Here is a 17,481-nt window from a genome sequence, read left to right as displayed (position 1 = left end):
ACACCTAACCCCCGTGACGATTATCTGAATCGGCCCTGTGCCTCCCCTAGGTCGACTCAGCGTTAAATGAGTACCTGGTGCGATGTGTAAATGTCACCAATAGGGAGACAAAGGCGGCCGGGCGTGATGCTGGCAGTTCCGGCCTTCATAGGCACTCACGAACAGCACTTGCCCCAACAGTGTTAATAGGCGACACGGGGAGTCTGCCAGATGCGAGCACAGCAAAGGTTGAGGTGCCACTGACTGCCTCATCCACCCGACATCACGCAACCAGACAATGATACAGTACTTCCGTGTACAGTATACCCGTCAAAGGCCAAAACTAACCCCGACGACAGCTACATCGGTATTTACAGGTTGCCTGCGTTAGGTTAAAACCACAAATGATAAACCGCGATATTCAAGGGTCTCCTGTATACTTGGTAGGGTATCTCTAAACGGATCATTATACACCTGAATGTTCCATCTTCCCATGGGATTAGGTGTGGGAATGCCAACGGTGTCATGATTGGCCTTTTTGGAGGAGGCTCGTGAAGGATGCTACCGTGATGCTCAAAACAACGACCGGAGTGCCAGGAGGATAAAATACAGCAAGTTGGCACAGTAGGGGACACAGCTGGTGCCATCTGCCAGTCAGTCAACCCATGGCACCTGGGTCTGTCCCATGACCTGTTGGTGAGCCTTCAACACTTCATGGCCTTAGTGTACCTGGCCTGGCACAGGTGCTGTCACTGCCACTTAGTAGTGAATGGCAACTATTGTTGGTTGAGTTGCGGTGAGGGATGTAGACGTGGTTGTGATGGATGCTGCTGTAGTTGTCTGCAAAAGCAGTTTATTATTGCAGTGTGCAAAGTCTCCCCTTCGAGTCACTTGCTACATAACCCATGGGGGGGGGGGGTGTTATGGGGTTGAGCTTACCAGGAGCTGCTCACTCAGGGCAGGGAGTGTGGAACAAAAAGGGGGCAAATGAGTTGGTGGGTGTGAGTGCATGGGTGCATTGGTTCAAGCAGCTGGTTGCTGATACTGAAGCTGGTGCAGAGTTTGCTTGTCTTTGCTAATTGGATTCACTACCAGATGGCATTGCGCACAGCTGAGAGAATGAGTCGAAATATAATTTTATTAATTTGTCAAACATGGGAAGGATACTGTCTGCTATCCATCCTGTACACAAGTTAGGTCACCAGAGTTTACCCAGATGCTTGAGTTGGTGGCAGCTGTGTGTGGGTCTAGCCTCAGGCCATCCCCAGTGGCAGCTGTGCGTATCTGGACTCGACCCACGCACATCTGCCACTGAGGGTGCCCCTGGACTAGACCCACACACGGACAGCTGCCACTGGGGGTGCCACTAGGCAACAGATACACGTACAGTGCAAAAGAAGTTAAACATACAGCAGGCGCAATCATCCACCACCCCCACACTCTTGTCTGATGAAGTTGAGGTCTTTGTAGTCTGCGAAGAGGTGAGTCCTCGCTTCGTCTCGTACTATCCTACTCAGGTATGTTGTTTTAGCCACCGACCTCCACCAACTCCACCTCACTGATGTAACTGGCCACTGCATGACCAAGTTGAGTGATGAGGTGATTCTTCAAGTGAGTGACGAGGCGAGTGTCTCCTGACCTCATCTCACACCACCCTCCCCAGGTATGTTGTTTTAGCGGCCCACCTCCACCCACCACCTTGCTGCTGCTGTATCTGAGGCCACTGAACGACGAGGTGGTCGACGAGACGGCGCGAGAGTCGCGCGGAGAGGGAGAGTGAGTGCACCCGGCACACGCTCTCCAGGAATACCAGGCGGGGGCGCCAGCGCGTGGCACTACCACCATCGCCACCAGGAGGAGGAGGTCCATAGAGGAGATGGAGTGGAAGGCGGATGAGGCTGAAGATCCAGGCTGCAAGCAGAATGGGTAGACAGGTGCCTGGACCATTGCACAGAACCTGGGGGAGGGGGGGGGTTGAGAGGGTGGTTGAGAGGGTGGTTGAGAGGGTGGTTGAGAGGGTGGTTGAGAGGGTGGTTGAGAGGGTGGGTGGGTGGTGAGGATGCCTCACCAGCTGAGGGGGTTGTGACACGGTAAGCAGAATCCACAATGCTTGCACCATGGCCACCGCCGCCTTGAGTAGTGAGCGGCCCAGCGGCTCTGCCACCTCACGGCAGCGCAGCACCTCCTCTACCCGCACCTAGTGGCACACCAATCATCCAATGTCATTGATGCAATCTCATAGAATCCATGCAATCTCATATACTCCATGCAATACAATGCAATCTATGCAATCCCATGTAATGCAATCCATGCAATCTCATGAAATCTCAATATATGCAATCCATACGATACCATGCAATATACAATGTGTACAGTAATCCCATGCAATACAATGCAATCCATTTAATGTAATCCATGCAATTCCATGGAATGGAATCCATGCAATCTCATACAATCTAAGTAATCCCATGGAATCCATACAATACCATGCAATTTCATATAATGCAATGCAATCTCATGCAATACCTTGCGATCCTTGCAATCTCATAAAATGTAGGCAATCCAATGCAAAACAATCCATGCAATCTCATACAATCTATGCAATCCATACAATACCTCCCCCACCGTGTCTCACCTCCCCCCCCCGAGCTCCCCACGTCTCCTCGTGGGCCAAAATCTTGGCGCGACTCAGGGGGTCGGAGCCCCCCATGAGATAAAGACGCGGGGAGTAGCGGGGCGTGGGGAGCGCAGAGAGGGCGCGAAGCATCTCCGTCGTGTGGCCCCCTGGGGGGGCACGGGGGGGAGTGAGACGAGTGGAGGGTGTGGGGAGACGTGTGGGGAGACGCGGGGGAAAACGGGGGGGGGGGGGGGGGAACGCGGGGGGGACGCGGGACGGGGGGGGGACGCAGGGGAGGGGACGCAGGGGAGGGGGGGACGCGGGGAGGGGCGCGGGGGAGGGGGGGCGCGGGGGAGGGGGGGCGCGGGGGAGGGGGGACGCGGGGGGGAGGGGACGCAGGGGGGGAGGGGACGCAGGGGGGGGGGGACGCGGGGGGGATAGAAGAGACACGGGGAGAGGGATACACGGCTGATGTTGTTGATGTGATGTTATGTTCCAGTCAGTGATGATGTTCATCGATGTTGTTGCGATGTCGTTACGTCCACGCTAGCGAGTTCCACCCTCGGTCATACTGTACGTGCAGTGTGATGTACGTCACACACTGTGCGCGATGTGTACAGTGCGAGTAGGTGTACAGTACGAGTAGGTGCACAGTACGAGGTGTACAGTACGAGTAGGTGTACAGTGTGGCTCGCCTCACCGGACCCCGCCACCACTAGGAGGCTCACGGGGAGCCGAGCAGCAGCAGCAGGAGACGTCTCCCTCATCATCCTCCTCGAGACGAGGAGGAAGAAGAGGATGAGGAGGGGGAGGGAGACGAGGAGGAGATTCGAGCGACTCGCCTCCTCCATGGTAGCCCGGGAGACCACGTGGGGCGGAAGAGGGGCTGGGTCACGTGATGCGCTCTCGATCGCATTATATTGTATGGCATTGTATTTATTGAATTGTATGGATAGCATTGTGTTGTATGGTATGGATTGCAATGTATGGATATCATTTTATTGTATGGATTACATTCTATTTATTGCATTACATGGATAGCATTTTATTGTATGGATTGCATTGTATTTATTGCATTGTATGTATAGCACTGTCTTGATTCCAGTGTATGGATAGCATTTTATTGTATGGATTGCATTGTATTGTATATATTACATTGTATTGTATTGATTACATTGTATTGCATTGCATGATATTGCATGGGATGTTATGGATTGCATTGTATAAATTGCGTTGTATTGTACGGTTTGCATTGAATTGTGATATTGCATGGAATTGTATGGATTGCGTTGTATTGCATGGTGTGGATTGCATTGTATGATATTGCAAAGGATTGTATGGATTGCATTGTGTGATATTTCATGGGATTGTATGGATTACATGGGATTGTATGATATTCCATGGGATTGTATGATATTCCATGGCATTGTATGAGATTTCATCGTATTGTATAGATCGCATGGGATTGTATAAGATCGCATGGGATTATATGAATTGCATTGTATTGTCTGATATTGTATTGCATTGTATGGATTGCATTGTATTGTATTGATTATATTGTATGTGTAGGACTCGGTGCACCGACATCAGATATGATGACCTTTATTTTAGCACACCGACTGCCTCCAGCCACCATTCCTCCCAGCCGTCTCTCTCTCCCCCTTCTCGACCCTCTCCTTTTATCCCTGTCCCCCTCCTTCTCGTCCCCTCTCTTCCTCCACCAATCCCATCTCTCTGCCTCCCAACCGACTCCTTCCCTATTCCACTTTTCCACTCTTGAGTTTGAACCAAGCTGATCAAACCTCGATCAGTATTTCCTCTGGCACCTCCCCTGGTTGGGCGCGCTCTCTGATGTTGAAAGACTCCTTCCCCTCTCTCCCTGATCCCGAGTAGTAATTCTGTCCAAGGATAATATCTTTACATCATCCTCCCCCGGGGAAAGAAACTGTGAAGCCGTCCTGGGCTCCGCGTAACTACTAACAAACCCTTTGATGGCCAAGGAATTTCGATTTGTAACAACCACTGTAATGCAGGACAATAATAACGTAATTTATGAACGAACACATCTCATGTCTATTCTAAGTGTAGTGTGTGACTCACGAGACACACACAGAGGTCTGGAGGCACCACGATGTATTCACAACTAACAGGGCTATGAGTAAACAACACTCGGGGTTATTCTAGACACCACTGAGTCCCTATGTAACTCAACTCCCCGACGACCGACGATCCCAGAACCTCCGAAGCAACGTCGCATGGTGAGTTCTCTCGCCCAAGACAACCACAATCGCTCCGCCCCTGTCCCTCTTATTCTCTCAAGCATGGCCTCACTCCGCCTCCGGCCTCGCCCTCTCCTCGGTCTCCCCCTCTCTCTGTGATGGGACCCTGCTCTCGAGGGCCTGCTTCGCCATGTCTCTGCCTGCACCAGAGAGAGGTACGTACATACTCATTTACCAGTTGTGGGTGTCGCTCTTTACGTCTCTACATAAGTATCAAAAATCTAAATGTATTTTGCGGATTGAATGGATGCACTCAGGTAACAGGTGTCGTATACCCAAAAAACCTATATTATGGAGGTGTCTAACTTCACAACAAATTGGGGACACCTGGCGGCTGCGAGGTGCATCAACAGAGTGATGTGTAGAAAATGAGCATAGGCGTGGTTGGTTTGGATTGAGTGCGGTGTGAATGTTCTGTGTTTGATGAGGTGCGTGTGTAATGATACGTGGGCAATTCCATGTTTTGTGTGTGTATAGCAGGTGTGATGTAAGCCCATTGTCTCATGGTTTCTGGAATTTGCCCTGTCATAAACAATCACCCGCATGGTAAAACTGTTTTGTGAGTTTTTGGTTGTCTCTGATGTGCCGGGCACGTGCACGGGTGATCGGCCCTTCCTAATGACTTTGCCGCTGCAGTTCTTAGAGTTCAGGCGCTATCGTCATTCCTGGAGAAACATCTGGTGAGGTAGTGATGAGCGCACAGGCGGCAGCGGTTCAGATAGATCGGAGCCAGGTGGGACGTTGCTGTGGTGAGTTTTGTGTGCATGGCAGGTTTGTTGACTCGGAGAGCAGGGCTTCAGCCGATAGGGGTGAACCACCTATTGTGTCCCAATTGTATCTGCACACATTGTGGTCGCAGGATTTTTACTACCCTGACGGGACCCTGGGATGGTCTGTGAACTTTTGGGGATGTGCCCCACCGCACTTGTGGACAGTGGAGCTACGCAGAACCCCCCTCTACAATTTTCATGTCAGTGACCTTGGAATGAAGACGCCCGTTAGCCTTTTGTGTTTTCTCCTAGGTGGCCAACGCAGCTTCCTTAGCCTCCCACCAATAGTTTATCGATTGTTTCAGTGACACTGGCCAGGTTTCACTTCTAGTCGGGATGTCAAGTAATTGGTGTTCAATGGCTGGGTATGGGTGTCGTCCGTATATTAAGAAAAAGGGAGTGTCCCATAGCAGCATGTGGTAAAAAGCGGTATGCCGACAGGACGGCAGGCACATGCAAATCCCAATCTGTGTTCTTTGCTTCTACAACCTGAGACAATATAGCGATGATCGTAGGTGCAGTCTCTCGACAAGACCATCTGACCGTAGGGGGTGAAGGTGACGTACGGGTTTTCTTTGTTCTAGATTTGAAGCTTTCGTGACTGCAATGATTCATATTCTCAGGTTTTTTCGGTAAAGTCACGTAGGTAAAACATTAAAAGTAATGAAAGTAAAATAAAACAAAACAAAAATAAAAATAAAATTCACGACGTTTCGGAGGCAACACAAGTCTCCGTCATCAGGTGGGACCGTCACAGCCAGATTAGCTGCATCAAGTGAAGCAATGATTCAAGATGTAATCCCTTATAAGCAAGTTGAAGGGGGGAGGAGAGGGGGGGGGGAGTTCATCAGAATGTGGTAGCCAATGAATGGAACGTATCGGGAGGGAGGGGGGTGGGAGGGGGAGGGGGCCAACAAAACATTTGGCGACGGCTTGGACGCGGCTGCTGCGCACGCCAACACAATGGGCAGAGAGGGGGGAGGGGAGGTCTGATACACATGATAGAACAAAGGAACGAAAATGCCCATGTTTATACCAATGCAGGCTGAAAAATGAAGAGAGTACTGTTAAAAATAACTGGGGATGTTAACACTCGGTGAAGTAAATTAAAATAGTGCCTGTCAGATAAGATGGTCCAAAAAGTGTAATTAAGTCTTTTTTGCGTGGTTAATAACATCTTTCCAGTGATTACTGAGTTTGTACCCATCATCACGGTTGAAATTATGTCTGTGTTTGTATATTTGTATGGCTTCGTGTACAAACCTTTGATGGTAGCCAGGAGGCTTGCAGAGAACCTTGGTCTCGGAAAAGACAATTTCATGAGAGCCCGCCGAGTTGTAGCAATGATCGGCAACGGCCGAAGAATCAGTTCTGCCGTGTTTCAGATCTGACTTGTGCTCGCGGACACGATCAGCAACATGACGTTTTGTTTCTCCAATGTAGCAATCACCACAAATGCAACTCAATTTGTAGACTCCAGGATACTGTAAGTCAGGAACGACATCCTTCACAGATGGAATCAGATCACGGATTTTATGCACTGTGCTGAATCGGACTTGGATCTTATGTTTGTTTAGAATTTTGGAGATCTTTCTGGTCACGCCTGCTATGTATGGTAACGTGATAGTTTTGGTCGGAGTTTCATGTGGTTGTTTCTGAGTGGTGGGAGAGACAGCTTGGCGGATAGTACGTTATTAACCACGCAAAAAAGACTTAATTACACTTTTTGGACCATCTTATCTGACAGGCACTATTTTAATTTACTTCACCGAGTGTTAACATCCCCAGTTATTTTTAACAGTACTCTCTTCATTTTTCAGCCTGCATTGGTATAAACATGGGCATTTTCGTTCCTTTGTTCTATCATGTGTATCAGACCTCCCCTCCCCCCTCTCTGCCCATTGTGTTGGCGTGCGCAGCAGCCGCGTCCAAGCCGTCGCCAAATGTTTTGTTGGCTCCCTCCCCCTCCCACCCCCCTCCCTCCCGATACGTTCCATTCATTGGCTACCACATTCTGATGAACTCCCCCCCCTCTCCTCCCCCCTTCAACTTGCTTATAAGGGTTTTCTTTGTGCCTAGCAAGTCACAAATGTATTTTATGAGCTGGGACGAGAAATGTCATTCCTGATCCGTCAGAAATGTAGGTACTCCTTTTTCTATGATGTATCCATTTAAAAAGCTGTCTACAATTGTCCTCGCTGTTTGGTCAGGTATTGGCCAGGCCATTGGCCATCGGGTGTAGTACTCAACTCCCACCAGCAGATGAGAGGCGTCCTGCATCGCAACGGGATAAGCATTTGTGGCACTGGGATGATAACAACTTCGCTGACCAATGCCTGTACAGGTGTGTTGTATATGTGCCTTTTTCCAAAAATGTTATATTAAGAATGATTCTGGCTAAATTTTTTGCAAGTTTGATCTGGATGTAGCGCTGGGGCGTGGAGGGGGGTCACCCATCACCCCTCACACCCCGCTGCCTCTTGCCTCGCCACACAAAAAGGCAGCTGGATGGAGAAGCCATAAAATGTAATAAAAATCCCGGTGCAAGGGGGGCTAATGAGACTCTGGGAAATTTCCACCGGGCTTTAAAGGCCGCCATAGGACACGGACCTCCATGGACGTTTTGGACACTGGGGAATTTCCCAACCAAAATCCTCCAGACTTGCTGGTGCCTTCTCCTGAGATAGCAAACACCAGGAAGGAATTCCAACCACAAAGGAAGAGGGGGGGGGTGAACGCAAACCAGAACATTAACATGGTGATGGAAAAACAGCCAGACAAAGGTCAAAAGTACCCCCCCCCACTTCCAGATTGATTATGGCAGGAAATTGGAAAACCAGTCGCTCGACTCGGGAGGGGGGGGGCAACCAAGCAGCTGCAACCACAGGAGGAGAACGAAATTAAAGGGATTCCGTTTTTTTTCTTTCTCCGCGAGAGACGCGCAGAGGGGGGAAATTTCAGATATAAGCAAGGACACAGAACACGCAATTGAGTCTTGCTGCAGCAAGCTCTGGGGGTGGGCCCCGCAATCGACCATGGATGACGAGGCTTGAAGAGAAGCGATGTGTCGCCGAGTGTGAGTTCGGCGCTGACAGACGAAGTATCGCTAAACATTTTATTCTACATTGAGTGCCAGCTCCCACCAGCAGCTGTAGCAAGAGTGAAAGAAAGAGAAAGAGTGACGAGCAACGACAAGCAATCAACCTGGAGAAAGGGTGGAAAGCGCCAAGCATCGACCAAGCGAGCATTGCACAGGACCAGCAGCAGCAGCTACCGGGTGTGCGGACTTGGAAGCCGAGCACACTCCTGCAAAGGTCGAGTCTACAAGGATCAACCGTGCGTGGTGCAAGGGAGAGAGCGTGACCGGCGCAACCGAGAAAGAGTGTCGGCGCTGACGAAGGCGCCGGGTGTTCGAGACACACACACATTGTCGCAGCGCAACCAAGAAAGAGTGTTCGCATGAGCGTCCAGTGAACGAGCTGCGAGTGCTATCGGGCACCGCCGACGGCGAGCTTCGTGCCGACTCAACAATCACCTAGCAGTGGAGAAAAGAGCGTGACCAGCGCAACCGAGAAAGAGTGTCGGCGCTGGCGACCAATGGACGAGCTGCGAGCGCTATCGGGCACCGCCAAAGGCGATCATCGTGCCGACTCAATAATCATCCAGCAGTGGAGAAGCCTGGAGCTGCCACCAAGAGAGAGAGAGCACCGTGTGTATGACACGCCCACACACACACAACTCATCGCCCAGCAGGGAACCGAGGTATTCTCGATACAAGGAAAGCCCCACCTCGGCACCCGCTTAATTCAACGAGCACGAAGACAATACACCTACACACACATAACACACATCAGGACTAATAAGATTGCTCCAAAAGTTATCTTTGTGTTTCAAAAAGGACCATTCTAAGGTGGTGTGTTAACTATTAGCTGATCGTGAAAAATATTGTTCAGTCCATTGAGCTGCATGAATATGGTCGTTTAGAAGTATTTTAGTCATTGCATAGCTTTACCAATGAATTCATTGATGCTAAACCTTTATAAACATTGATGTTACGAATCTACACACTCACAGGAATACTATTGTGTTGAGATTTATTTCTTTTGATCACGGAATCTTGCCCGCAAATAAATTCAAGCTCAATAGCCAATTGATAAGCATTTGTGGGGGCTGACGCCCACCTCCCCGCTCCCCGTGAGCAGGCGGGGCGCGATGTCTACGCCCTCCACTCCCCCCTCCTCCTTGGCCACTTCTCGCCGGGCCCCTGCCGATCGGGTGATCGGCCCCCCCGCACCAGCGCCCTCTCTGAGGGACATGGCTAAGTGGCTGGCTCACCATCACCCGGAGTTACCCCACACACTCGAATGTACACCACCACTAATGCGGAGCTGGCTGCGTGCATGCGCGCGCCTGTGCAGGCGCCCGTTACACCCAAAGGCTAGCGCTAAAAATAGCCGTATGAATATGCGGGTAAGCCCTAATCCGCGGTGTACCACTACTAATGCTATGCGAAAAAGGGGATGACTGCGGCAGGACCCTGGGTGCACGCCTTTCCGTTAAGGCTATTTTTACTATTTAAACGCGCTGTGAAAATCGTGCTGTGTAAACACGCACGCGAGCATAAGCACGTGCACGCGACGGCGGCTCTGTGTGCTGCAGTACACGCGCCTCACGAGCACGCTCAAATCACTCGCACGGCGCTGCAGATGCGCGTCTTACACCCACGCGAAAATCCCGCGTAAACTGTAGCGGTCGTAGAGATGGTAATCTACGCGCAAACTGCGGGGAGTGGATTTAGCGCACCCTGACCCCTACCTTAATCACTCATGTGGCGCAGCAGGTGCACATTTTCTACACACCGCGCGAAAACCTGCGTAACCAGTGGCGGTCGTATAGATGGTAATAGATGCGCACCTCACACACCAACCCCATGCCGACACCCTGCACCCCCACGCACCCCGCCCCGCACACAGTCGCTCCACTCCAAAAATCACAGATACCACGCCGAAGTTCACCCACACACACATAAATCACACTACACCAATCTTCTGAACTGAAGTTAATTCATGGCGCATCTAAAGAAAACCCTGTGCGGCCCGGAGTAAATATTCAACGAGCAGTACCTAGCTTATCCCTATTCAATCCCTGGGTGTACACCCACTCTACTTCTCACCTCGCAGACGCACTCACGGTGTCACACGGACGCTGTGGGAGTCGGAGGAACGATGATCCGAGAGGTCTCTGCCTGGGGCCGAGTGGTCGCGGCACTCGCTAGCGTCTCTCGGACGCTGCGAGTGGCTGGGAGTCGGATCGGGCGGCTGAACGGCTGGAGGAGAAAAATTTTCCGCTCCCTCCTTTTATGCCCTCAGAATTCGAAAATCCAGGGTCACGTGGTGTTACCCTGCGCGGCCAATCGGGCGCCTACCATTCGATTTTAAACCGATGCCCCGCCCCTACCTGGAGCGTTGCTTTCCGTTACGCCTTTATCCATTGTCTACGCATCCATCCTCCCCACCCCAGACTCAACCGGTTTGATCGGGGTGGCCGTACTGCGGAATACACATCTGCAGTGGGTCCAGGAATTTCCTTCCCACCTCCTCGTCTGCGCTGCCCGCGTAATATTTCCCCCCCTGACCCCTCCCCCGTGCTGTGAGTGTTTCATTGCGGTTAGTCCGGTGAGGTTCGTCATGCCCATACAATTTTAAGCCAATTCAAGGGGGCTGCAATGCAATTTGGCCTGGGGAGGGGGTCTCCTGGCACTGGGAAACTGTGGGACATCCCTGCTAGGGGCCCCTCGGGTAAAAACCCATGGTACCAGATGACCCCTGTTGTATGTGTTGGATTATGAAATTTTGATAAAAATAATAAAAATTAATAATTTTCCGAAAAATGCGCAAATCGCATTAATTATGTTAATGTGTGTATTGACATGCATAAATTATGATAATGTGTGTAATTATATGCATAAATTATGATAATCGCAGAGATAATCGTAGTAATTTATGCGGATGCTTGCGATTATGTTACTGTGAGCAGTTATGATAATTAGGCTTAGCTTCGTTTATCCATTGTTATATCAATCAGGATAACACGATTATCATCGATTAAACGTTTACCGATTATCTTAGTGTGTTTATGTTATTTTAGGTCTCCATTTTCATATCTCATCGCAGGATACAGTTATCAAGAGTAAGATAGTTTTGCATGGACTTGGAAAGAAGCACTCGAACAGTTGGTGTTAAGCAATTTTATTCTAAACAAGCACATGACACTCTCTTATCCGAAAGCAAGTATACGTCAATAAATTAATGGACAAGATTATGCAGTAACGAAAATGAATGACTAAAAATACTTCTTCATTGGCGTGATTATGCAGTTAACGAAAATGAATGTCTAAAACATTTCTTATTCATGTAACTCGACGACAGCAACTGCTTTGCACGATCCGTTGGTATTGAACGCACCACCTCGAAATGGCAACCCTTTTTGAAACGCAATGACAATTTTTTTTTTTAAAGTCTTATTCGTGTGCGTGCTGTGTGTGCGTTAGCTTGTGTGGTGTGGGAGGATACGAACAGCGGCCAGAAGTTTTCTCTGGGTTGGGCGTGGCCGCCGCTCTGCTCCTGCTGCTCCCTCGCTCTCTCTCCACTGCTGGACGACGAGTTGGCACGATGCTGTCCTTAAAGATGCTCGGTCGCTCGGTGTCGCTCGTTGTCGCTCGTTGTCGCTCGGTGGCGCTCGGTGGCGCACGGAGGCGCTCGGTGGCGCTCGGTTGCGCTCGGTGGCGCTCGGTGGCGCTCGGTGGCGCTCGGTGGCGCTCGGTGGCGCTCGTTCAGAAGACTTTGACTCTCTTTCTCCACTGTGGGATGACGAGTCGGTTTTGGTTGATGCTGGTTGATCTGGGTGTGTATTAGACACACGGCGCATTCAACAGCGCTGTCCTCCTCCTCACAGCCGTTTGACCAGGCTTTCTCCACTGCTTTGCGCTCTCTGCTTTGCTAGCTTGGCGATCTCCGCCTTTCCTGCGGGTTGTTTGCTGGTCGTCACTCTGACGAGGAGCGATGCTTCGTTCGTGGCAGGGTGGACGTTGGCGTCTTTGTTGGCTTCACTCGCAGCTCGGCGACTCAGGGTAGCGATTCTTCTCAGGTGGTGCAGATCTCGGCTTGTAGCGGCACGTCGCTACCCCGCGAACCTCGTCATTCTGGATGACGAAAACTTCTTCGTTGTCGGCGTTGAGATGAGGTGGGGCCCAGGGCCTCTGACGAGATGTGGTGGGGGCCGAAGCCCTTGACGATCTGAGTTGAATGGATTTTTCCCCGGCTTATATTGGGAAAATCCACTCAGTCTTCCCGAGTTGTTTGAAGGCCGTCATATATCTTTCTGTGGGTTGAACACATCTGCGTCCGTGTGTTTCGTGTGTCGTGTGCGTGTTTATTAGTAAAGACACAGTTGTGTAACCATTCTGGAAGGAGGGGTGGGGAATGTTATTTGCTCGCGTGTGCAAATCTTGCTGTCCGTGCTGCGGGGAGACACAGACGGCCGTGTTTAACTCAACGTGAGCACCCTCTCCTCTCTCCGCGTCTTTTGCGAGAGAAAACAAACAAAAACAGAGCGAGAAGAAGCAGACACCCCCGCGACCCCTCCTCGCGACCTTTCCTAACCCTCCAAGCATTCATGGGCCATCTGTTTGTGCTGCGGGGAGACAAAGACGGCCGTGTTTAACTCAAAACGTGAGCACCTCCTCTCTCCGCGTCTCTTGCAAGAGAAAACAAACAATGTCAGCACAAACCCCCCCCCCTTGTGACCTTTTTGCTCCCTCCTTGCTTGCCAGACCCCGCTGGAAGACAAAGGTGGCTGAGGAGATGTTTGTAATACATTTATGTGGTCCTGTGTGTTACATTTATTCTTGAATTATATTTTATGAGTTCCTTCGGTCTTAGTATCGTGGTTATCATTCGTCTATGTTTAATGAATATTCGTAATGATCCTCGTCACATTATTATTTTGGGGCTTCGCCAAGTTTAGTTCTCCAGAGATTGGTGTTTTATTCTGAGTTATATTTTAATGTCCTGAGGTTAAATAAACATATTATTGTTTGTTGGTTAATTATCTTTGTTAAGTTTCTACTTTTCAGTAAGGAAAACGTTAAGAAAACACGAAGTTTCAACCGTTATTTACTCTGCACCTTATCTGTACATCTCCAGATGTTTTGGGAGGTTAGTCCATACATCTTTTTGTCCATCTGGATGTCTATGACCTTTCTGTGACCGACTTCTTACCAGTTTAATGGCCGTTTCACAGATTCCTGGTGTGCTTGTAGTGGGTTGTTTTCATTATTTAACTAAAAAGTATATATAGATATAATAAAAAGATAAATATATATATATTTTTAATTATTCTTAATATTAATAACGGAAAACAGGGCATAGATAAAACACCCTCCACCGAGGCCCTACGTGTGTGCGTGTGAGTGTGTGTGTGTCTGCGTTCAGGGCAGGGTCACGGCGCATTCTGAGTTGCTCCGCACACTATTGATCCAGGGCATTTCGTTAATTGCATAATCTTACCAATGAATTTATTGAAAACTACTTTTGCCTTGGGCACATGTTTATTTACTACTGTTCGTATGAATATTGTCACATTAATTTTTAAGGACTTTTTTCTATTGCCGTGTATGGTCGCTTCACTCCGAGGAATTAGCCGATTGTTCTGTTACCCAGTTAACAAACTTCACCATTGAGGGTTAATTGTACAGATCAATCAGTAGGACATCTCCAGGAGTACTGGGTTGACAATTCCTAGCATAAGAGTTCGCATATTATAGTGTTTTGTTTTTAGATATTAAGTTGCTTAAGTTCATGCATAATGATCTTAATTATAAGAACTGTATCCTGCGGTGAGATCTGAATTTTAAGACCTGACATAAACACACTAAAACATAATCAGTGAAAGTTAAAGCGAGCATCATTGTATTATCACGATTGGTAATACACCCCTAGACAAAGAACTAGAGCCTAATTAGCATAATTACATCCACTTGTATAACCTCATACAATTACACCTTCATATTATTATCACAATTGGCAATACCCCTAGGCAAGGAAGCAGAGCTTTATTAGCATAAATACATAATAAGCAGAATTTTATTAATTATGTAGTGACATAAGAGGGGAGGGGCTGCTGGGGGGCTCTGGGACCCTGGGCGGCCCAGGCGCTTGGGCCCCTTGGCGCCGGGCGCTGGGTTCCCAGGCGGCGCAGACGCTTAAGCCCCTTGGCGCCAGGCGCTGGGTTCCCGGGCGGCCCAGGCGCTTAAGCCCCTTGGCGCCACCAACGGGGGGGGCTGTGTGTGCTCTGTGGGATATCTGGGGGCGCACACGGCCCCACCCCTCGTTGGGGACTAGGCATAAAAGGGGAGCTCCCTGGACGATCAGGGCCAGTTGTAGCTCAAGACCCAAGACCCAAGACCAGCCATCTGAGGACCCTGGGACGCTGTGAGGGCCAGTGGTGGGACTCTGGAACTCCCGGCTCTACGTCCTTGTGAGGGTGAGTTCCAGAGCACAGCCAGAGTAGTGTATCTAGGCTGTGTACCTAGGCTGGTTACCTAGGCTGTAACAGAGTATCAGGACTGTTGGAGTGTTGGATTGTAATAAAGAAGTTACCTCTACAAGTGTCTCCGGAACCCGTTACAATTACAATAATTTCGTTAAATGACAGTTTTAATATTCATTTAATTTTATTACTATTTTCATAATTTTTTAAGACCTAATATATACCCCAAGCCAATATGCAGCCTCACGGCTATTTGAACATAAACAAAGGTCTCCGATCAATAGAAAGAGGCCTCCATGGTGATTGGTCGGGAGGCAGAATTTTTAAGGAATTGGAGGAATAAGATTTGAACGAGATCAATTGGGAAAAGAGTATCCATTAGAGGGGAAGGACAGGGATTGGCTAAGAGAAAAATAAGGACAAGAAGGTTCCAGGAAGGGGGCTCGAGGAATATAAAAAGGCTGACCCGGGAGGACACGTGACCGGTTAAGTTGACAGAGGGGCCCCAAGAGGGGGCTAGGGAGGGTCACGTAATTGGGGCCCAGATCCTTCCCGAGGATTCTGGAAGGTGGATGTGGCCAAGTGTGGAGCCGGCCATGCCACAGAGAATATAAGCTGGGTCCCAAGAGGGACCAGGGTTGTTGTTCATCTTGGAAGAAACCCTTCGTCTATGTTCTCCGTTCAACGAGTCTCCAATACGTGTGTAATGCGAGCGTATGCTGGGTTTTGCCGCCCCAGCCCCTAAGCCAACCAGGTGCCACGAACCATCGGGGGCAGGGTTTAAGGGCGGAGCCCGCGGGCGTTAGGGGGTGGAGTTCTTAAGGGGTGTAGAGAAGGGCGGAGTCTGGGTGACGTGGGAAGAGGATATAAGGGGGAGCCGGAAGGGGCTCGGGGTCAGTTGGTGGAAGCTAGAAGCTGGGCCATGTCGGGGGTCTCCATGAGCCATCGGTCACGTGGCGACGTGGAGACGGTTCCCGGTGCGCCGTCTGCCAGCGGTGCGCGGGAGCGGGGAAGCGAGAGAGCGGCGCGAGAGTGGGACGTCAGCTCCCGTGACGTGCCACGGAACGACCGGGAGAGCAGAACGCGAGCTGTCCAAATAACGAAGAAATAAAGAGACAGAGACACAGTCGCTTGTCGTCGACCTGTTTTATTGCAATTGGGGTCAGAAGTGATTCTTGACATGTCCAAGCATCTCAAGAAAAATGTTTTGCCTACGCCGTCTTCCGACGACGACTCGCTCACCCAGGACCTGGCGATCCCGGGAGCGGGGGGCCCGGATGCGGGCCCCCCGCTCCCGTCGTTGGGGCCGGGCCGTCTTCTTCCGCGGGCGCTGGCGATGGCTGGCGGCATGTGGCGTAGCAGATCGACTCGCTGCGTGCCGTCCTGCTCAACCTGGTGACGCTGATCGCGCCAACCACAGCGCCGGTCCGCATGGCGTGCTGACGAGTGGGGAGGAGCAGGGCCCCCCTCGGGGGGTCTCGGAGGATCCCCTCGTGCGTGAGCCGGCCGCCATTGCGGCCTCTGCTAGGCTGCCCGCCATTGCGGCCACGCGGCAGGACGACGCCATCTTGGGCGGGTCCGCGGGTGTGTGGCGGGAAACCGCTATTTTGGTGGCACCGCGTGAAACGCCAGCGCGGGAGGTTGGACCGGGTGGGGGTAGCGGCATGGGGCGCAGCCATCATCTTCCGAATTTGAAATAATTCAGCGCAGGAGGGGACTGGAGCGCTTTCGCTTGGCGTTTCGAGTCCGCTTTTCGCTCCGTCCGATGGACGGAGGGGGAGGCGTTGGAGGCCTTGCCTACGCTCCTCAACAATATTTCTCTCGCGGTATTCCGCTCCATTCCCGCTGACAAGAAGGCGACGCTGCGGGAGGCGTTTACCGAAATGGCTAAAGTTTACGAGCCACCGTCCGATACTCACTGAAAGTTTGTACAGCGTCACCGTGGTGCGAAGGAATCTCCTATCACCTAGCGTGGTGCCCTGGTGGCGTTCGCGATGGCTGCCTACCCTGACGCTAAGCCCGATATGCTCAAACCACTTATCATTGGCAAGATGTTGGAGCTGTCTAAGGAACTCGCCATCCCGATGCCGGTGTGTGGCCATGAGCCGCTTACTTCCCGGTTTGCCACCAAATGCCTCGACACCCAGTTCAACTTGCGCCGTTGGGCGCAGATGGCCGCTTGGACGGGTGACCCTGCGTGGACGGCAACCCTACGGGATGGGCGCCATCACAGGTCGTCCGCGCTCCGGACGACGTGGGGACCGGTGACCTCGCGTGCCGCAGCGGG

General features: G+C 50.8%; 1 protein-coding gene across 1 annotated transcript; it reads right to left on the bottom strand.

The window, feature by feature from the left end:
* Positions 1 to 884: 884 nt before the first annotated feature.
* ALG14 (ALG14 UDP-N-acetylglucosaminyltransferase subunit) lies at positions 885 to 3,535 on the bottom strand. The gene is made up of 4 exons (XM_078866088.1): positions 3,297 to 3,535; positions 2,615 to 2,763; positions 2,048 to 2,176; positions 885 to 1,936 (listed from the first exon to the last, which is right to left on the bottom strand). The coding sequence occupies exons 1-4, from the start codon at positions 3,445 to 3,447 to the stop codon at positions 1,625 to 1,627; spliced, it is 741 nt and encodes a 246-aa protein (XP_078722214.1). The 5' UTR covers positions 3,448 to 3,535; the 3' UTR covers positions 885 to 1,624.
* Between the last annotated feature and the right edge of the window lie 13,946 nt (positions 3,536 to 17,481).

The sequence above is a fragment of the Lampetra fluviatilis genome, chromosome 2 (genome assembly GCF_964198595.1).
Source record: "Lampetra fluviatilis chromosome 2, kcLamFluv1.1, whole genome shotgun sequence".
Classification (NCBI taxonomy): Eukaryota; Metazoa; Chordata; class Hyperoartia; order Petromyzontiformes; family Petromyzontidae; genus Lampetra; species Lampetra fluviatilis.
Note: the sequence above shows the minus strand (reverse complement) of the source record. Positions and strands in the feature narration are given on the sequence as shown.

What these genes read in the sequence shown, in the direction of transcription:
- ALG14 (XM_078866088.1), bottom strand. Translation starts at nt 3,447, where the DNA reads ATGGAGGAGGCGAGTCGCTCGAATCTCCTCCTCGTCTCCCTCCCCCTC. An exon ending in GGGGAGCTCGGGGGGGGGAG is followed by an intron (nt 2,177 to 2,614) that starts GTGAGACACGGT and finishes GTGTGCCACTAG; the next exon opens with GTGCGGGTAGAGGAGGTGCT. An exon ending in TGTCACAACCCCCTCAGCTG is followed by an intron (nt 1,937 to 2,047) that starts GTGAGGCATCCT and finishes CCCCTCCCCCAG; the next exon opens with GTTCTGTGCAATGGTCCAGG.